This window comes from Heliangelus exortis, chromosome 1, assembly GCF_036169615.1.
Source record: "Heliangelus exortis chromosome 1, bHelExo1.hap1, whole genome shotgun sequence".
NCBI classification, from domain to species: Eukaryota; Metazoa; Chordata; class Aves; order Apodiformes; family Trochilidae; genus Heliangelus; species Heliangelus exortis.
In genome coordinates this window covers 134,388,780-134,410,940 of record NC_092422.1, presented here as the reverse complement: position 1 = coordinate 134,410,940, position 22,161 = coordinate 134,388,780, and the positions used below count along the sequence as shown (strand labels likewise).

The 22,161-nt window shown below is 38.3% G+C and overlaps 1 protein-coding gene across 29 annotated transcripts in view; it reads left to right on the top strand.

Moving 5' to 3' along the window:
- CACNA1C (calcium voltage-gated channel subunit alpha1 C) overlaps positions 1 to 22,161 on the top strand; it is a 475,146-nt gene that overhangs the window by 315,729 nt on the left and 137,256 nt on the right. For 17 of the 29 annotated variants that reach the window (XM_071767699.1, XM_071767734.1, XM_071767674.1 and 14 more), the window contains exons 8-9: positions 12,379 to 12,482; positions 18,221 to 18,393. In XM_071767699.1, the coding sequence (XP_071623800.1) occupies positions 12,379 to 12,482; positions 18,221 to 18,393 (277 nt within the window). Of the gene's footprint in view, positions 1 to 12,378; positions 12,483 to 12,857; positions 12,962 to 18,220; positions 18,394 to 22,161 lie in introns of all 29 variants that reach the window. The other 12 variants (XM_071767749.1, XM_071767851.1, XM_071767801.1 and 9 more) reach the window with 1 other exon arrangement.

Sequence of the window (22,161 nt, the reverse complement as noted above, 5' to 3'; positions counted from 1 at the left end):
GAACAGTATGTGCTTGTATATTCCTGTGAATGCATCAATCAGTGCTGTTCTGATATACTTGTGGTAGCATTTGCTATCAGTCTGCAATGAGATAAATAGAAGTAGTTATAAAATAGCAATTTTAAGTTAAACAGGCAGAAAGTTAAACAGGCAGAAAAATCCTTTCTGGATAATCAGCCATGCAAATGCAAATATAAAGTAAACAGAGACAGGAAGGGATAGCCCAGAATTTTAAGATTAAATGAAATCTCCAGATTTAGAAATCCACCATCCCAGGGGATATTTTCATGCTTGAAATCAGCACTTTATTCTTTTGGAGTGAATTTCCAAAGCCTTTCAAAGATGAAAAGGTTTTTAAATAGCTGAGCAGCAGTAAGAGATAGAACTGCTGAAGTAGCTATAATGAAAGAACTATCAGCCCTGTGACTAAGTAGCCCGTGGGCTTTTAGATGAATTTTTCGAAGATCAACTTTTTCATTTTAGAGGGAAAAAAAAAAACCTACACACACTTTGGTGGAAGCAAGGCAACTCACTTAAAGCTCTGTGACTTGTTGCCTCTAGAGCCTGAATTCAAATCCTCATTAAGTCAAATAAGTCCAAACAATTTTTGGAGGTCACTAAATGGTGTTTCTGCAAATTGAAAATTCACTCACCAAGCTAATCCACTCACATAATCAGCCACAGGAGAGAATGGGGAGCCTTAGTGGGTGCTGTTACCTGTGTAGGGACTTGACTTTCAGAAGAACACTGCAGTTGAATCAATGACATGAATCTCCTCTAGGTAGATCTACTCTTCAGGAACCAAAAAGAGTAGTGCAATAAGAAGTCAAAACTCATGTCACTATTGGTGTTAGCTACTGAGTAGGGGGAAGGCAAGGAAATGTTCTGTCAGCCTTCTATATCAACAAGCAGAATGGATCAAGAACAAGGGCTTGGTTCAGCATCCAGGCTGTTTCTGGAAAGTCCTGAAGGCCTGCTTACGTCTGAGCCTGGTGTCTCTAAGAGCTCTCCCTGGGTCAGGGTATGGCTTGTTCTTTCCCAGATGGCCTGTAGGACACAGAGCCACCATTGGAAAACAAAACAAAAAAAACCCAAACAAAGCAAAGCAAAGCAAAATGAAACCAACCAAACAAAAACAAAACAAAAAAAACCCTGCAGCAAACATATATACAACTTCAAAGTACAACAGTTCCCTCACACTCCTGAATGTGAGCTGCTTTATCATTGGCACTAAATGCATTTCAATATTTCACTACAGGGTAACATGTTTTATGGTAAACAGAATCAAAATACAGTTAATTATTTTTTTCTCTTTTACATACTAAACATGGAGAAAGAGAGTGAGATGGCAAAGCAGGAGGCTTGTTTGAGCTCAGAATTTGTTTCTGATGTAAGGAATTCTTGCTGTGAAACTAATGTTTTCAGTGAGAGTTCAGTATCCCTGTTTTACCAAACATGCTGCAGAGATATGTAGCCCCCTCCAGTTTTCACAGAAAAATAGGAACTACAAGACAGCAGAGAAGACAGGTGAGATGGGAAGAGGTGTAAATAACAGTTTCCTGATTTCCCTCCCCTAGTAAAGTTGACTACTTTCCAGGTGGTACTTGGCACAAACAAAATTTAATACGTTGAGATTTTGTAAGCAAAATACACTTTTCAGAAAGTTGATTTTCCATGGTAATACATATCTCTTTGGAACATGATTAATGCTAATAAATGTTCCAACTTTGTGAAAACACAACCCAGTAACACTGCTGTTCTCTTTAAGTCAAGCACGAGCCTAATTTGTTTTCCTATATTTTGAAATTAAAATTATGAAGTCAAATGCCAGTGGCCTTTGCTATCAGTTGAAGTTACACAGTATCTTGTCTGAAGGCCATTCAAAATTAGTGCTTTAATTAAGACAGCAGTAAACATACCCAAGTCAATATTGTCTCCCTACCTCTCCAGCAAGCACAAGCTACTGTGACATAGAAGTATAGGACCACTAAGCATTTTCAACAGAAATAGATGGCAGTGAAAAAACAGTTCAATCATTGTGTACCACAGACATTTTGACCTGATGGTATTTGAATACAAGTTTTAATTCTCTTCCCGTTCTCAGACAGAGACCTTATATTTGTCATAATAGCTCAGTCTGTTAAAGAACAGCTGACTGCAAAAAACAATGTGCACCCAAACTGAAAACAGCTGAAATACAAATATAGAACTCTTTAGCAAAGGTTGAAATAATATTGTGGAATCTAGTGCTTATATACTTGGGGCCTAAAAATACAGTGGAAGGATTCCATGTCAGCATACAGTATCAGTCAGTAATCCAGAGCTAGGTTGTTGAAAGTTGGTTTTTAATGTGCCTCAGACTTTATACAGTCATTTCCAGCTGAGAAACTGTGTGTATCCTTGAAAAGGTGGGGCAACTATTTAATTAGTGTTGAAAATATGACTCAGTGCTTGGCAAATTCTACTGGTAACAGTGTACTTCCTGCATACGGTATGCAACACAAAAGCAAATACAGTTTGCTTCACATATTTTTTGTGTCCTTCATTAAAGGGAGCTCATATAACAATGAAATGGCATTCCACTGTGATGGTATAATTTCAGAGAACCTCAAACAGCTATTTTACATGTTTTCACTTTGCCATTAAGAATCTGCCATGGTTAGAAGGCAGTGCTCCTAGGTGTCCTTGTTCTTGCACAGGTTGCAGCAGCCTCATAAGGCCCTTCTTCAGGACTCTTGCCTTTGCACAGTCTCCCCAGTAATTTCAAGACAGTCAAGGTGTATCTTTTACAGGAGTGTGTACTCTCATGACTCTAAAGTTAAGCTCCGTATTGCTTTCACTTGTCCTTTACTGTGGTTTTTTTGTGCAAAGTTTGATCAGTTCTAACTCATTCTCTTGTCAGGGAGGTCAGGTGGCGTATCTGTGATCTATATCTATTCCCAAAGTTTTTCTAAAATAAGCCAGGAATTATAGTTCATCTGGATCAGGGCAAGTGTAGTTGGATGAAGACATCTACAGCAGATTCAACATAGTCTTTATCAGCAGGTGAAGAAGGAACCTCCACAGATTCCATCTTCTCAGATCTGTCTGCTTCCTTCTTCTTCTTTCTTCTGGACTCCTTTCCCATTGCTGCAGCTTCTTCAATTCTTTCTCAAGGGTTCTCTGTTGGAAATGAACCTCTTCCCTTGATGTTTCTGTTGTCTTCATTGAGGCAGTCCTTTCTCCGTTAAGAGTTCCACTTAACTCCTGCAGAGTTCTGTACTAATTGCCAATATTTCTAGCTCAGAGTAGAATTTTAATTTGCTCTTTCAATCACTACAGAGCTACGGAACAACTGGGGAAGCAAGGTACACATAGGAATCTTTATATTCTTCCCACTGCCCACATATGATGAATCGTGCCTACATGATTTGCATTTATCCTACAGTTACCATTTAAGAGAATAACCTGCCTGAAGTGTTCTCTGCCCTGATTCACGATCATTGTGCACTTGCCTTCATCCAGCTCTGTCTTGCCTTTCTCTTGGAGACACTCTGAAAAGAGGTTATAGATGCTTATATGTAGTATAGAATGCACAAATGGAATTTGTAAAATTCCATAATTGAGGTAACACAGTAAAAAAAGTCTTAAAAATAAGTGCTTCAAAGGAACAACTGAGCCTAAAATTTTCCTTCTCCTACAGCACTTCAAAAATATTACTGTCAAAATAAATAATTTTTAAGTGGAGCAACTGATCAAGTGCTCCTTCCTTTGAGTGTCATCAGTTCAGACTGAAGCTCGGTTGAACTCTCCAGTCTTTCCACTGTAACTACAGACTGTATCTCCAGTCTCTCTGTTGTCTGATAGTGCCAACTACAACAGGTGGGGTATTTCAGAACAGTCATAAGGAACAAATGTGGCATGGAGTCCCTTTAATATGATGGTGATGCATAGAAAGAAATTCTACCCAGAAAAAGAGCAAAGGAACTTGGGGTCTTTTGTTTATGGTTTAAGCCATTCAAAAGCAATTTTATTCCATTGTTCCTAAGTCTGTAAAATTAAGCCTGGTCTGTTTTAGAGGTTTTTAGGTTTTTTTGGTTGTTGGGTATTTTTAGGGGGGGGGTTGGTTTTTAGGTTTTTTTTGCTTATTACCAAGTTTGTAGTTCTGTGCTTTTTGCCCACACCTCTGTCCTTCTGCCTTGAGTCATCTCTGAGACCTTAAATTCCCACTCCATCACCTGTCTTAAAGCCTCAGAAAGCTGAAAGGCTATTTCAGGTTGACAAGACAAATGATAAAACTTCTCATGATGCGCTAGAATGTCCAGACTGAAAAGCTTAAACCTACTCATTATTTTTCTGTCATTCTGTACATTAAACTTCTAATTTTTCCAAGGGAACTTCAGATAATTATCTTCTTATCATATATTTCTCCCAGTTCTATGCCCTATCCCATTCCAGCAAAGCATTTATGCATAGTAGTTCATTTCTGCTGGTAAAAATAGTACTGACCGTTGACTTCAATGGAATTATTCATACACCTTAAATTATGCACATACATGAGTACAGGATTAAAAAACAACCAAGATAAAACAATTAGATTTTAAGTACTGAAGGATCTGCAAAGTGGAATCTTCATCTTTAGGGTAATAATCTACTAAATCTAAATCAAACTTTAAGGATATACCATAGGTAATAGGAAGTATGATCCTATTCTTGCTCCTTCTGGTGACAGATGGATGTATAATGTATAGACTTAATTGAGGTGCAGGGGAGACCAGTCAGGAATTTCTTAAGCATTGACATGACATGCAGCAGCCTCACACTGTTCAGCCTCCAAACCAATCAGCAGATCCAGGATGTGTAGGATTTCAGTGCTAAAGAAGCAATTAGGTACTTTGTCCCACAGGCTGAAAAAAGTGCTTATGGAGCCTAAAATACATAGAGTCTTTCAGTACTGTGTCCCTTTTTACCATACATTTAGTTATTTGTCACCTCCTTGACATTTTTCTTATTGGCATTTAAAGTTCTGTGGAAAAGTCAGAAATTGTAAATGACATTGAATAATTTCTTTGTTAAACGCAATATTAAGCACAGTGGGGCTTACGAGAAGTTGCAAGATGCATAATTAATATATTTATCACAAATATTACATGAAAAAACATTATAACATAGGCAGCGTACTGTTTGGAGATCACAGGAAAAATACAATATGCAGGATTTGTTACCAGAGCTAACCCACAATACTACATTTTTGCATACTTAGGGGTTTGTTTATTTATATCACAGTCTCAATAGTTACAGTCCAACTACCTACAGGTGACTTGTTTAAGAGCATGACAATTGTCAGATGTCTTAGATGCATAAGGAGATGCTGAGTGAAAGAAAGGAGTCAAACCTTCACATCACAAGTTGTTTGCCTGCTCTGACTACTAGTAAGATCTTTTATGCCAAAGGCTGCAAGCACTTTGGAGCCAAGGTGTTCTTAAACACAGATCAGATCAGCAGTTGAGAAGTCAACCACTGGACAAACAGTTTCTTCTCAGTTTGTAGAACAACCTCAAAAATCATGCTATTGCCACTTACAGTTGCCAGGTGGATGTTTTTAGGAACTGCCAGCCATATCCTATTTCTTGTGTGGGATGAATATTTTGTTCTTTGGCTGTTTTTGCTGATATATCTAGCATGAGGAAAGGCAGAAAAATAAATATTTCAGAATTTCACTTCTTCACTGGACAAATGTACCTAGACACTTTCTGGGAAATTCACCCCAACTTAGTTCAAAAAGATTACATTGGTTTTATGAGACATTTTTTGATCCCTGACTATATGAATTCACAGCCTTTAGCCCATTGTGAAGTTTCAGGAAAAAAGTAAAGCTTTAACTATCAGGAAAACAATGCAAAGATATAACTGAAGTAAAATAAATAATAGAAGAGTAGGAGTGCTTTCCTTTCTAGGCCACACAGACCTTACCCGAGGTGCAGGGTTTACTGACTGTCCATTATGCAGACTTTTTTTTCTTTAATTTTGTTAACACAGCCATAGCTGTGAAAGTTGACATTCCATCTTATGATTATTTAAATTGTTTTTGAACCTAAGTTCTGACTATAAAATTTGGGAGAGAACATTTTTCCCTTATGGAGCAAAGCAGCATGTCATCGCATATAAAAAGTTTCTAGTGTTATTTAAGCAGAGTTTAAAGTTGTAATTCCATGAGCATATGTATGAATGAAACTGATTCACCTAAATAATCATGTGAAGAGAAGGAGGGGAGTGGAAAGGAAAATTTATGTTGTTATCCAAACATCTTCATTACTGATCAGTATCTAAATCTCACATTGGTATGTGAGTGGCCCTTATATATCACCTGAGCCATGCTTGTCAGTAAGCTAACATTTGATCTTTGATCCAAGATAAGAAAATCACTTCTATTAATCCTTAAGTTATGAAGGTGCTTAAGTACTTTTCCTGAAAAAAAGATGGTTTTCAAATTGAAAAGCAGGAAATAATATTCAGAGACAATAATTAACTCCTCTTTCTTCTGTCTCCTTCTTCCAATATTCTCCAATTTTTATATTGTTACAAGAAAGATTGACTTGGTTTCAGCCAGTGATCTTGCTACAGGCCACAATCTTTAAATTTTTCTAAATAACTTTCTGAGGCAATGAATTCCACAGATAGGCTGCATAAAATAGCATTTCTACACAAAATAGCCAAATTTACTCTTCTTTAATTTTCTTGAGCATTCTGATCTTGATTAATGTTACTTTGTGAAAGGTTATACACTTCCTTATCAAATACTTGATGCCCTACACTTGTATTTTAAAAAGGCTATCCTAAGATTTTATAGGCATTAGAAACCAGTTAGAAATTTTTGCAAGAGATGGAAGCCTATCCCTGGTGCCCTAGCTAACATACTTTCCATTAAGCTGCAGCTCTCCGGTATTGTGCATTGAACAGGACAATTTTTTTACTTCAGCTTCCTGGTTTCCAGTGACAGCTGTCCTTCTACGATGCTTTAAACTTTTCCTGTAACTTTCAGTTATTTCTGAAAGACATTTGGCTTAAAGTGCCAGGGTGTGGGGGTGTGAATTGTAAAGTCAGCAGAATTTAGAGTATTGTGTCTACCTCTCTGATTAAGTCACTGAAAGACCTCCACTATGTGCTTGGCAATGCTTAACCATTATGTTAAAAAATAATATGCCTCTAATATTATCTTTGAACTATGAAGCCTGTGTAATTAACAAGATACTTGCAAAATGTGCTGGACTATTGTTCTTTGGAGAAAAAAAGTAATGTCTAAACAAGTAAAGGATACATATCTCTGGTGGCTTTATCAGTGTGTCTTCACCTAAGTCTTCTGAAAGAGCAGAAGGCAAACACAAATGTCTGTTTATAGAGAGAAATAGACTATTATTCCTCAGCCCTACTGAATCTGCTTGTTTTAGTTGTGATCAGCAAATCACAGAATTAAAAATTTCTAGGGGATTATTATTGAAAAAAACTTCAACTGGACATTTATAGTATCGATATCATAGCCGTGATAGCAATTAAGATTACTTTGGCAAAGGATGAGATCCATCAAGGACTATCAAAGTTCAACTATTCTCAAAAACGCTCTTGTCATCAGGATACTAAGTGGATACTTTGACAGTACCCAATGAGGCAAGGTAGTATCCTACTTCAGAGATTGGAAAGCTGAAGCCAAAATGAGCTAAAAAATTATATCCCCATGGTGCCAGAGAGCAAATGTAGCAAATCATGAGAAGGAATCTAAGATCCTTTTCTCTGATGTTTCTGAGAGAAGAGAAATTGATGTTCAGAAATGTACCAACTTTCTCACTTTTCAGAATAATCAGATGTGAGTGTTTAGATACGAGCTGTGAAAGGTCAGGCAGTTTGACACAGAAAGTGAAGCTCCTTTTATAAATGACAATATGCAGAGTACCAACCAATGCTGTGCTAACAACTGACCTAGCAATCGTCTCATACATGCTTAAATTGACTCTAAAAGGAACTCTATAATTCAGACCTACACTGGCTGATAATCTTTGTTCATATCTGTAAATTTAGAAGATGATTCATCTTTTCTGTTTAAGGTTCATTTGGTTAATAGTAATCGCTCAGGGAAAAGAGGTGCACTCAGTGACCAGACAGATGAGCTATATTTTAGGAGTTATACTGTTAAGCCTAGAGAGGTCACCTACAACTGAACACTTCTTGTGGTTCAAGCCCAGCAGGCAACAAAGAACCATACAGCTACTCAATCTCTCCTTCTTCCACTGTGGGACAGGGAGGAGAAAATCTAACAAAAATCTGGTAGATCAAGACAAGGACAAGGAGGGTTCACTCCCCAGTTATGTTTAGGGGAAAAGCACACTCAATTTGGGGAAAACAAAAATCGGCTTAATTTGTAGCCATTCAAATCAGAGCAGGAAAATAAGATACAAAATCAGATCTTAAAATACCTTTCCCCATCCCTCCCTTCTTACTAGGCCAAAATTACATTGCTGATGATTTCTCTTCCTCCTCCCCCCAAGCAGCACAATGGGACAGGGAATGGGGGTTTGGGTCAGTTCATCACACATCGTTTTCTGCTGCTCCTGTCCTCCTCAGGGTGTAGGGCTCTTCACACTCTTCTCCTGCTCCAACATAGGGTCCCTCTCACAGGAGAGAGTCCTTCATGAACCCCTTTGACACCGGTCCCGCAGTCCCTTAGGAACAGATTGCTTCAGTTCAGGCTTCCCACAGTCATGGCCTGCTTCAGGTGCAGTCACCTCCTCTGGTAGGGGTTCCTCCACATATGCAGGTCCACATCTGCTCCACTGTGGTCCTTCACATGCTGCTCTACCATGATCCTCCATGGGCTGCAGGGGACAGCAGCCATCTCACCACAGCTGCAGGGGAACCTCCTCCACCTCCTTTCCAGTCTTGGTGTCTCTGCTCAGATGTTGCTCGCACTTCCTCCCTTCTCCCTTGCAGATCTTTTAGTTTCCTTTTCCCCTTTTCAAATACGTCACTCACAGAGGTGTTACCACTGTTGCTGATGGACTCAGCCTTGGCCTGAAGCACATCCAGGTGTTTTTGGAACAAGGGGAGCTTCCAGCTGCTTCTCACAAGAGCCACCCCTGTGCCTCTGCACTCCTACCAAAATCCCACCACACTGACCCAATACAACCCCTTTATTTTCACTGTGGACAGCAGTATAATATATATTTCGTATATCTTTTTTTTTCTGTTCTCAGTAGTGAGCATATGACCCTCTGTGGCTCCTCCACTTCTACAGCATAATTAGGAAAAATCAGCTCTACCACCTTAGTTACTCTTGCAGTGAAAGCCTCCAGCTGCTGTCAACAGGACATGTGTATCCATACACACATGATAAATAGCTACATATTCACAGAATGATAAGTTTCCAGGAAGCAGTTTTACTCAAACACAAGTGCAAGATTTTTAATGGTAACTGGATAGGAGCATTGTTCAGTTGAGGATGGTGCATCCTGGGCTTCTAGGATACTTCCATTTTGGAGGAAGCATTTCTGGGTATTTGGAACCATACAATCTTAGCCAAGAATTTAATGGTTCTTAAATGTTGAAACATTGCTGTTAGTGTTCTGAGTAAGTCTATTTCTCTTTTTTTCCCCAACTTCTGTCAAGCAGCTTATACTTCTGCATTTCTCCTGAAGATGTTTTTCAAGAGCAAAGAGTAAGCTCACACTGTATTGTTTCCTTATCAAAGTCTAAACATAATTTACCAAATATCTAATATTGTATCAAGATATAGCATACATTTATGTCTTTTGTGGCTCAGTCCCACATTATATGGAATAATCTTGCCATCTACAAAAGAATGTAAGAAGTGAGAGCACCGAAATGAGGGAGTACAGAGCACCGAACAGACAGGCTCAGCTATCTGCTAAACACTGATGGTTTCTCTGCACCTGAGAAGTTTCTCTGCCTCTCAGATTCTCTGTTATGTATAGGACTGGGCAATAAAAAGGAGATGAAAAGCCAATCTCTTAAACATCTGAGAAGTACCAAATGCTGTGTTGTACCAGAATGTGGGTCTGTTGCTCAGGACTAATTTGTGCTGATGCTAACTGGTACAATTGTTATGCAATAGTGCAGGCATTGGGAATAGTGAAAGTACACTCTACTCTAGCTATATACTTTAGCAAGGCCACAGTGGAAGCTTCTTGTGATCTGGAAATTTCTTTTTGCCAGAGAACGTGTCCTGACATGCACCTTAATTCTTTTCCTGGTAGCCTGGCATTTGCTATTTGGGATTCACTTGTACCACAGCTTTAAAAAGTTCTACTTTCCCAGCTAACAGGAAAAAAAAAACCTAACAAACAAAAAAAACCCAAACAACTGTGGATAGATAAATACCTGAAGCTGGTGCTTTTTTGTCACCATCTATCATAATTAGAGGGAAGGCAAGTCATCTTTGTGCCTGCACTGCTAAATTCTTGTCACAGTTTTACCAGGTCATCCATACTCACTGTTTGTGTGAATTGCTTTATATAGGTAGTCTCATTCTTTGTAAAAGAGAGGGGATGTTAAGTCTCATTTCTTTACTTAATTCCAGCTTAGGCAGCTACATTTTGCCTACCTGATTTCTCCACTGTGATTTCAGGTGAATATTTGATTCCAACTTTATATACCTTGTTGGTTTGTTCTTTTTAAAGCACTGATGTGTTTCACACCAGAGTTTTCTACATTTTGGTTATGTGGGATGAGACATAGCTTGCGAACAGAAAGAATCATTCATACTATTTATAAAATAACAGAGCAATTCCACAGAAGTATTGAAAGGGAAGTTGGTTAATATGCTTAGAGAATGTTAGATTTTCAGGTACTATCTTCTGACCACCAAATGTATTAGACCTGTGAGGAAGGAGCTGATGAACTGTTTTCAAAGATGCAGATTTTGAGCTTCTTTTTTAACAGATCTACATCAGGTCAATTGCAGCTGAAGGATAGAGTTCTAGACTGACCCACTGACTGTGGTCAATTGCCAGACAAGTGCTTTAATGACTGTAATTTGAAAGAAAAATGGATAATGCACTTCCATCCACAAAGAACTCATTATGTTAGTGTTATTCTCCTGTGTTGTCTTACTGAAGGTCTAAAATTCCTTTCCTGAGTTTTTATGGATCTTGAGTCAGATAGCCTCCTTTGAAGTGTCACAGTGCCCATGAATGGGAGAATATTTCTTCTGAGATCACAACAAACGCTTAGGTTGCAACGGAGAGATCTTTTTCCTGGAAAGAGAGGACAACATATGATAAAATATTCAAAAGCATAGAAAACAAAGGAACCTAGACTCTTTATGCCTTTTAATACTTCCAAATCTGCAATATATGTTCATAAATCATTTTAGTGCTCCTGAAAATGTTAACCACCATCTGTTCCTTTACTGATGTTATGTCTGGCTCAGGAGATAAGAGTTCATGAAAAGTAAAGAAAAAGACTGATATTTTTGATAACATCATGAAAGTGAGATTCTATTGAGGTATCCAGCAACTTTCAAAAATTTGGAACTCTGAAGGAGACTTAAAGATAAAATAGTATTTGTGTGCTAGATGCTTTTAGAATATACACAGTATCTTATGTGCTAGAGTTGCTCTACACATAATAATAATGTAGATTCTGGTGCTAAAACAATAGCCCTGTCGCTTCATTTGCCAGTGGTCATTCATTCAGTTTGCAGTCTCAAATTCTCTAGTTATGCAGGAATCACATTTTAGAGGAGAGACTCATCTTTCAAGGAGAGAGGGAAGTTTGTAAGAAAGCTTTAGGAAACACTTGACCAGGTCAGAACATGGGAGGCCTTGAGAGAACTTTCCTCCAAAGCATTCAGCTACTGCCCTCACTGTGCTAAACTGTGAAGATTGCCAGAGCATCGCCAGGGAAAGATCAGTATTTGCCCAGTTATAACATGCTTTTCTCTGAGGTACATGTACCTGTGCTACATATGGGAAGTAAAGATGATTTGACAACACAATGTGGCAATGCTTAACAAAAACTAGAAATATTTTCACTGTCAGCAGAGTCATACGTATGTGCAATGGTTAGAAGTTCAGAAGTCATCAGATGGGCCCTTGTTGTGTTGTGCTAAACTCCAGAAAGTGACAGTCCACAACTTTAAGCATTGACAGATGTGCCAGCATGGCACATGGTTATATCTCAGCCTGTATTAATCACTGCTTGTAAGGAAACAGCTAAAGGGAAAAAGCAGTCAAAGGAGTGGTCACATCAGAAAGAACCTACAGAAGCACTTGCTATAGTTATGTTTAAACCAACTACAGGCTCTGTTTACAAACCTTTCCATCTGTTCCTTTGCCTAATCATTTCTGCTTTTCCTCTCTGTCTTCTAACTTTCCTTCGTCTTTCCAGATGCAGGACGCTATGGGCTATGAGTTACCATGGGTGTATTTTGTCAGTCTGGTCATCTTTGGATCCTTTTTCGTTCTAAATCTGGTTCTTGGTGTGTTGAGCGGGTAAGCTGACAGTTTTGGTGTCCTTTTTCCAATGCTACAGGGCAAGACTCCATAATAAGGGTTCTTCCCTGTCACCAGGATTCTTTCAGAGGGATTAAAAAGCTGAACCTCAGGAAGTCTCACATCAGCTCTCAAAAATTTTGACAAAATGTTCAAACATTGCAAATAAAAATACAGGTAACAAAAAAGATGTTATTGTCTGGAAAAGAAATTCAACCTCAGGGCATTCAAAATTGCTAATGTCAACCTGTCATAAATTTCCACAAAACTGACTATTGAAAATCCTACTGCTGGTGACTTGGGATCTCTTTGGCTGGAGCCTTGCAGTGCTCAGAATCTGAGCTTGTCTCACTAATTATCATTCCACTCTTCCAGGTCAATGATGCCATAGGAAGGGACTGGCCCTGGATCTATTTTGTTACACTAATCATCATAGGGTCATTTTTTGTACTTAACTTGGTTCTCGGTGTACTTAGCGGGTAAGCAGTACCAGGAAAATGTTTTATTATTGTTTATTTTTTAAAATTTGTATTTCTCTTCCTCCTCTCTGGTTACCAAAACAATGGGAAGTGTTGGGTTGATCTCAGGAACCTTAACAGAAGGCCTAAACTGTTGTGGTGGTAAGAGCAAAATATGGCATTCCTAATGGCATGGAAGGCATCTTTTGACTAAATCAAAGCAATAGAAGACTACCTTTGCCTGTAACATGTTCACCTTCCCAAAACCTCTACTCATACTCTGCAGGAAGAGGACAATGCTAGCTCCACTTTGGGTGAAGCATACCATTCACCAGAGCAAAAGGGGAGTATAGAAAAATCTCTGGAAGTCAGTGGGACTGAAGGGTGAAGGAGACAAATCACTTCATATTTGTGGGATAAGGTTCCAGCCAAATGATGTCTTCTCATATGAGAAATTGTCACATTGCTAAGTGTCTCTAAAGCACAATCTAGTGAGAAACTATTTTCTTGGGAGAGTGCCTTGAGCATGTTTCTTCCTCAATAAGCACATCCTCTCTGTTGTGCAGATTACAAGCCTAGAATGATGCCAGGAGGAAAGATCATTTTTCTCTGACCTTTTCTAAGGATCAGCATAGAATCAGGAGAGTTCCTTCCAGTATGTCAGAATTTCTAAGACCTCGAGACATTTAGCTGTATTTCAGTTCTGCAGTATGACTCAGTGCAAAACATCATGTTAGTAGCTTTGATTAAAAACAATTGATATTTTCCCCAGTAGTTAAAAACTTTACTGCCCCTGGGGACCCACATAATTAGAGGAATCAAGCCAGCAAACATTCCTCGCAAGATTTTTAAAAAAAGATCTCCTAGAATTAGGCTCCTAATTCCATATTTGGACATGACTGAGAGCCTTCAGCCATTCTATGTACATGGATAAATATGGCATGAGGACTTTTATGCATTCTCCTTTTCTTTGTTTTCTAACATCCTGCCTCCTTTAACGAGTGCTAAATTAATTTGGCCAGAGCATTGTTGCCTGAGCAGGCAGCCCTGTTGTTCCTTATCTTTTGATAAGAGAGGCAAAATTATCTAGGAGCCATAGAGAGGACTTGAGGCCTCACAGAAATTATGTTCTCAGTATAACAATATAGAAGGGCAGTAGTAGGACTGGAGAAGAAGATCCACAATTGGCCTAAGATCTACAGTCTGCAAAGAGACAGGTAATAGCAGACCTACAGGAGGTGTTACGACAATCTTCATTACCTCATTGAAGAATACATTCCACTAAGACAGCTGCTGCAAAGAGAAGGTTTTCCAAGCTGTTAATGGGAGTGGTGAAAAATCCCCACTAATGAAATGTCAGGCAATAATCTGTGTTTGGATATCTGGAGAGTGATACTCAGGGTACAATTTTAAAATGTAAAATTGCTTATAACATAAATTTAAAACATAATGTAAATTTAAATCTTTAAATATGAGTTCCTTGTTTGTGAAGGTGGATACTCTAATTAGTAGGTGAGGAATGTCATCTGTGGTAGAGGATGACCAGTTGACAGAGGGAAGGTGTCAGAGAGGCATTCAAGGACCATATAGGACAAATGGTTAAAGATTATACAGTATCTGATTAGATAAACAGCTCCTGTGAGCCCAGCACGGAGTAGCGCATGCAGCTGAAGCACTACTGATTATATTTACCTACACTTGGATTTGTGTCTGTAAATAACTAAAAATAGAATTTCTTCTTTTTTTTGTTTTTCAAATCAAGAAAGTGTTTTGGGGCCCAGGTCTTCTACCACCTGACATACTGCAACTAGACCACCATAGTTAGTGGTAAGAGATGGAAACAATCTGTAAAGAGAACTGAAATCAAAGGCAGAGTTCACCTTGTCCAAGCTGTGAGTCACTATTTCTGGATGTGTTCACAGTGTTATAACAGCTACCCTGTTTCTGCAAAATTTTTTCCAAATGGAGAAAAGTAAAAAGAAAAGAATTTGAATCCATGAAAAAACAGAGAAATTATAGGAGAAATGTTCCAAATTTTCTCGGGGCTAAATAAGCAGTTCTTAAACAATTATCTTTCTAAAGCAGTTCTAAATTCTGCTGAGTTGCAAAGTGTCTTTGCTTTGCAGGTTCAACCTTTTTTTTTTTTTTAGACACTTCCTATTGCAATTAGTCTGACCTATGTAGATGATCCACCTGTCTGTTTCATGCAGATGCAAAGAAGCATTCCCAGCCATCTTTATATATCTGTTCTGGGCACTTCTGATTTCTTCCCATTTATCTATTTCAGGAACTTCACCAAGCATGTTGTATAGTTAGACTTTGTCAATGACAGATCAACTTAGGCTTTTTTAATCACTGCTGAATATGTAAGTGTAATTAATTGTACTCACAAAGACACTTTGATTGCACCTGCAAAATCAAATGCTGAATTCTGCTCTAACTAAAAAACTCATTTGTAATTTGTTTTTCCTTAGGTATGTCATTCATTCATGGTCCTTCTGGTGAATTTACTAGTCACATGCTAAGCTAAACAGAATGACAGAGTATTAATGTGTATAGCTATAAACCTCTTCCTGTCTTGTCTGAGCTCAATATAAATTTCATGCACTCCAAAGGATATATCTACTCAGCAGATCACACAGTAGACTTCTTCAAGCCCAGGCAAAAGGTTTCCACATCATTGCTGTAAGTGATGAAACCACTCTTAGAGGTCTCTTGAAATCAGAGATGTTCACATCTGTGTTACCAGTTTCAGTCAATTAGTGAGGAAAAAATGGCATTGTGGGTCCAACTTTTAGACCTGAAAAGCATATAGATTCACATTCCTTTTCTGTTTTGCCTGGCAGCGATCCGAATCTCAGGGCACAGGCCAAACAAGCAGTTGCCTAGGGCAAGTGGAGGGCATAAAAAGAGCCATTTCTTCTACTTTGAGAGGATCCTGGAAAACCCAGTTGGTTGGTTTTGATCCTCTTACTGCCAGGAAAGAGGTCAGAGTAAATGAAATCTCATGTTGGTTTAGTCAGCTCTGCCTTCAGCCCAAGTCCCATTTGAGAGAGACAGTAAGAGAGGCCTGAAAAGACTTAAGTAGTCATGCAGTTTAGATGCATTCAACATAAATGATCCACTTTGGTACATTGTAGGAATTTCACTTTCTGTAAACTGGGCTGCTTCATGATGTTTTCCACTTCGGTTTCTAAAACAGCCCCTTGCTAGTTATATCCATGCAAATGTAAATAGTTCACAGTTGCAGCTGAGGTCCTTTTCAAAATTGGACCCATTCTAAAATACCAGTTTAGGAGCCAACAATTAAAATATTGGCATTTGATTTATCAGTCTTAAAAATACATAGCGTTATTTAATGATTTATTTCTTTTTGAGAGTTTATTCATTAATTTTGATAAGGCACTATATGAGACCTAGAGAAAAGATGTTATTCAAGCAGAAAATATAACAAGAGTTTTTCAATAATTCATTGTACAGCTTTATCATTATTGTTGTGGGTTGTTTTACATTCTAAATAGGATAATATTTCCCCAGCATGAGTAAATTTGATTTTTCATTCTTACTGTGCTGGCAATAGCAGTTTTTTCCTTGTGACTAATTTTGGTCCCTGGGTTGACTGTGATCTACCTTCAGGCCTGAGAAGCCAGGGATTCTTTTCCTCATTTCCTCCTTCTTTATTGCAGTCCCAAGGGATGAGATAAACCCTCAGCAGTGTGACAGGGTTGGAGATCACACAGAGATACTTAGTCACATACTCTGTCCTAAAATGAAGGCATCATCCTACTTTCATTCTGCTGCAGTGCAGGTTTCATGCACAGCTCATAATATAGAAAGCCTGATCCAAGGCATGTAAAGTCAGTGGAAATCTTTCAGTGCATTTTGGACCATACAGGGGGCGAGTATTTCACTACCACTGTTAGAAACTTACCTCCATTTCTGTTGTCTGATGACACTTCATGTGGCACTTATTAACATTCTAAGGAGGGTTTTTATAATCCTAATATTAACCCACCAAAGTTAGTGGTAGGTTTCATATCTATTTTTGCAGAAGCAAACCTAGGTAAATAGTGGGTGAAGTTTTGTGAAGCTTTGTTTTGTTTTTTTGTACCCACTCACTGCTGACAGTCATCAGCAAGTGTAATGTATAATGCATTGAAAATAATTACTCTACCTCTCTCTTCTAGAAACAGTGGGCCATATTATCTGCTGTGTGTGCTTTATGTACTCATTTGCTACAGCAGACAGAAGTCAATGATTAAGCACTCTTGATCCAGCACTTTTCATAGTCATTAAGCTTACTTTTTAAAATATAAGTATTAAAACCTGGTTTAGAACCACAAGAGAGTCTCTAAATAGAGGCAGCTCAGCATTTTCAGAAAAAAATAACTCAATATAGGTTTCTCTGAAAGAAAGGAAGAAACAGGACCACAGCCAAAAAGAAGACAAAGCAAGAACCCACCTTCATAACTAAGCAAGATGAAATTCATGTTCCTGTGCCCTTTCTTTTAAGTCTTTATTGTCATTAAAACTATCCAATATCTACTCTAGTTCACTCTCTGACTGAATCTTAGTTTTCTCTGCCCACAATTTATAATGTTTGCCTGTCCAATTTGGGTTTTGAAAAATAATGTTTCGTGTCAGATAGTAGCCCTGAATACTGAATGTCTGCAGTTAAACAATGAGGTCTGAGTTTTTAAATGTGTTGTGCTGTACTGTGGCTGAAATTGCCTAGAATTAAATGTGTACAGAACTGTGAGTACCATTAATTGCACTTACAATTAGGCCAGTTTAATTGTTATTACACATGTAAGTTTAAAGACAGATTGAAACCTGGCTAAAAATTAGAACCATCCTCTCACTCTCCAGATGTCAAGTTATTGTCAAATTGCTCATGATTGAATTAAATTAACTATTATTCATATAGATATTTATGGATAACTGTTGGGGAATATAAAGTTGTAAAGAATATTAGAAAGTGTATGATGCCGTACATAAATGTTACATATGCATTTTATTTGAATTTTCAATGAAATGTTGAGAATGAAAGGATTATAAAGAGGTATCAATCTTTTCCTACACATTGGTTGAAAAGTGAACACTCCAGCTTTAGATGTGTATCTAGCAAGGATGCTCCATTCATGTGTCTGCCTTGAAAGAATAGAGAAAGCTGGCTGTGCTACACAGGATGTGGAGAATTTCTGATGGAAATCAGTCTAACCCATAGTTTTTCAATGTCTTCCTTCCCTCCGCCCATGTCCTCTCCCTCCCTCTTGCTAGGGAGTTTTCCAAAGAAAGAGAGAAGGCTAAGGCTCGAGGTGATTTCCAGAAGTTACGGGAAAAACAACAACTGGAGGAGGATTTGAAGGGATACTTAGACTGGATAACTCAAGCAGAAGATATTGACCCAGAAAATGAAGATGAAGGCATGGATGAAGAAAAGCCTCGAAACAGTAAGCAATTTTCTTTTGTCTGTCTGTCTGTCTCTGTCTCTCTGTGTGCTTTTATTAAGAGAGTCTGTGCTCACCTGCTGTAGTGCTGAGGTGGCTTATAAGGAAGAACAAGTTCTTCTAAGACTCTCACTGTGCTTACATATGATTCCAGTATAATGCCCATAGGAAACTGCAGGAGGGGGAAGTACATTATACAAGAATTGATACTGTTCTGCAGATCCTCAGTTTCTTGTCTGTAATACTGACATAAAAGCTTGATATTAAACAGAAATAAAGGTCAATGCTTGCTGTCAAAGTCCACTACTGAGACGAGATTTAAAATATACATCTGTCTCCTGTCACCTATTTAGTTGAAGTCCAGTGTTGCAGGCTGTTTACACATGGCTAATTCCTTTGAAAGCAAAGGTTACTTGGCAAAGCAGTGCTACAGTATGGAAGAAGGATCAAATCAACCTTGTTGTACACTGAGCCACCCATAACTCCATTGAAATCCATGGAATTGTTTGCTTTTGCCAGGCTGCAATTAAGCTCTCAGAAATATCCACTAAGGGAATTATCTCTTATTCTTCTCTTCTGGAGTTAAGTAGGCACTTGTGCAAAGTGAGAATTCACCAACTATCTTTCCTTCTTGGAAGTCCTGAAGAAAGAAGGGCTTGAAAAAAGCAGAGATTCCCTACATTTCATTGCCTTCATTGAATCTTCTCCTGCCATTTTGTCTTTTACCAATACAGTCTGTGTAATTCTTCAGAAACACTGTTGTCATTGCAGGTCATGCACTTGGGAAGTGTCAGTTAACCTCTAGTCAGTAACACAGTTAATGGATACTATGTCTACTTTTAGCTTTTATTACAGAAATGTGCATCTTCCTATCTTGATTTTGGAAGAAAAGACATGAACCATTTTCCTAGAGATCACCCTTCCTACCAAGCAAGCCAAATCCATGGGATGATCCAATCAGATGCATATATTCTAATAATATGCATATATTCTAATAATAGAAGACTGAACATATGGAAGTTTTGTCTAAAAATTAAAGCAATATTTGTTTCAGATGCTTTTGATATTCTGGTGATTAAGTATTGTTCCCTTTGCTGCCAGAACACTTAAGGTATTTTAGAAAGAAAAATGTGATGTCATGAACATCAGGTTATAGGCATGATATTTAGGTATCTGGACTTGAAGGAGTCACTGGGGTGACTTCTTCAAACTTTCCCCAAATCAGATTATCTTGATTTTTATGCTTCTGTCTTCATAGGGCATACAGCTTACTTTCACAATTTAACCTCAGTAATAACTCAGAAATGCAATTATTATTCATGGTAAGAATTTGCTGCCCTGTGGCACATAGTATGTGTAAGGTGATGTCTGGTAATCCAAATTAATTTATTTCTAGATAGAATTCTCTACTTAAAAAACAAACCAAACCAAACAAAAAAATACTACCATGGTGGGCTCTGGTTGATATACTTAAATGACATTTAAATGGGGATGCCAAGGACTAAGTGGTACACAATTCCACTGAAGTCACCAGCAGACTTTTCCTTGACTGCAGTAGGAATTGGGTTGTGTTTATCACATTTCATCTTAAATATATGCTTGCTAAAGAAAATTGTAACCATACTGGTAAGGTAGTGTGATGAAAACTTTCCTTTGGTTACTAACAAACCTAGAGTTTTTCCTTTTTAACTAATGTTATCATAATGGTGCTTTGGTAAAAGAGTTGTGGAATATATCAGGTGTTGATTCATTGCACATGCTATGTAGTGGGGTCAATCCATATTTGAGCTAAGAAGCTCCTTTTATGTCTGGTGATGCCAGGATCTGAAAGATAAAATAGCTTGTTTTCAACTCTTCCTGTTCTGTTTAGGTGAATTTTGTAGGACGTGGTTTATAAAATTAGTCCTTTTACATCTGAAAATTTGCCTAGAGTTTCTCACAGTTGGTTGTTAGTTACAGAACTATGTACTACTAGCAAAGTAACATTTTACCTGTTGCTTTTCCAGACTATATGTTGGGGAATGTTAGAGAGGTTTGGAGAATGTTGGAGAATATTCCTGAATATTCTCCAACATTCTCCAAACCTCTCTAACATTCCCCAACAACTATTAATGAATACAATGTTTTCAATGCCATTGGTTTCAAGTGTCAGGGCTAAGGGCAGTGGTTGCTGACTCTTCCTTAGTACACAAGAAATCATTCTCAGTGACATTGTGTCTCTGGTGCAAATTATCCCTTTTTGTCCCACGGCAGACTGGGCTTGGGAATAGATGCCTGCAGTGCCTAGCACTAAGCAGGAAAACTACTCCTCTGTTGAGAGGAGTTTCTGAGAATGTGAAGAAAGTCTGTGGATGGATTTTGGCTGTGTGCTGGGGACAATGGTCATGCCAACAAAAGTCTCTGCACAGGAGAACCAAGAAGACACCAAGCAATCTGGTCACTCCGTGAAGTTTATTTGCCTTTTATTCAGACATGTGTGCCCCATCTAGAGCAGGCAGTTGGTAGCAGTATTCTTCTTAGACCGTGTGGCCAAATTAATCCTTCTGTCTTTGATGTATATTACCTAGTGCTTTATCTTGGCCTGCCTGCCGATAGCTTTTCTATGAAAGTAAAGGGTCTCTGTGCTGCCATCCTCTGGTGAGCAAGCAAATAGCCTCTGGGTACAGACGGTAAAGAGTAACATTTTCCTGCCCTACCCCAGAGACAAGGAAAATACCTGGGTGCATACTCCTACCCAGGGTTAACACCTTGACCTTTTGTATTGCACTGTACCAAAATCAAACCAAGAAGCAGGCTTCAACTTAAGCTAATACCTCAGAAAAGGTACTGTGAGTAAGTGACATGGTGTTTTGTTTAGGGTTTTTTTTGTATGTTAAATACTGTGTCAAATGTTTTGGCTTTCATGACAGCAGTTAGGGCTAAACTGAGGGAGAAAGATGGTCTTGCCTTAAAAAAAAAATCTAGAAAATAAGATCCAAATATAATGGACAGATGGATCGGTTGTAAATGCCCTTAGGAATCCTTTTGGCTTAAGTGCCTGCAAAAACATTCAAATCTTATCTAGTAGCAGGGCTGAGCCTCCAATATCTTCCATGTCTTTTTGTCTTTAACTATAGCTGAAAGAGTTCCTCATATGTGGCATCAGTGAACTTTTCTTTCAAGTGCTCTTCTAAGTTTAGTGAGTTCTGTCTCCACTACACCATCCATAACTTGACAGAAGGGTATTACTGTCCTTTTACAGCACATTTTGTTCAGTGATTAATTAATTAATAATGTTGACTTTTAAGATGCCAGCCCTAAGACTTTCAGACAAAAATTCACTGTGGTACACAGGGTATTTCACACCGTATGCTGTTGCCTACTTTAGGGATTCCCCTTGCATCAGTTATATTGTATTGATGCTCAGGAGATGTGAGCTCCTGTCTGAACTCTGACAGTGACTCGCACAGTTACTTTAAAGAAGTCATCAATTTTTGCTTCCTCAGTTTTCAATTGGAGGTTGGTTGGAGGTTTGGGTTGGTGTGTTGTTTTTTTTATATATATAAAGAATATCAGAAAAGCTTAGAAGTTAAATTAAAATATACTTATTAAATTGTAGTCTCAGCTAAGTAAATTCTGAGATTCAGCAATTTATACCATCTGGGATCTGACACAGGTAGTCTACCTAAACTGAATCATCCCAAACACAGGAACGTATATTTCCAGTTTCATCTCTGTCCTTGGCTGCAGAGGCAGCTGTCCTCTGCAGTTTTGCTGTCCTCTTACTCTGTA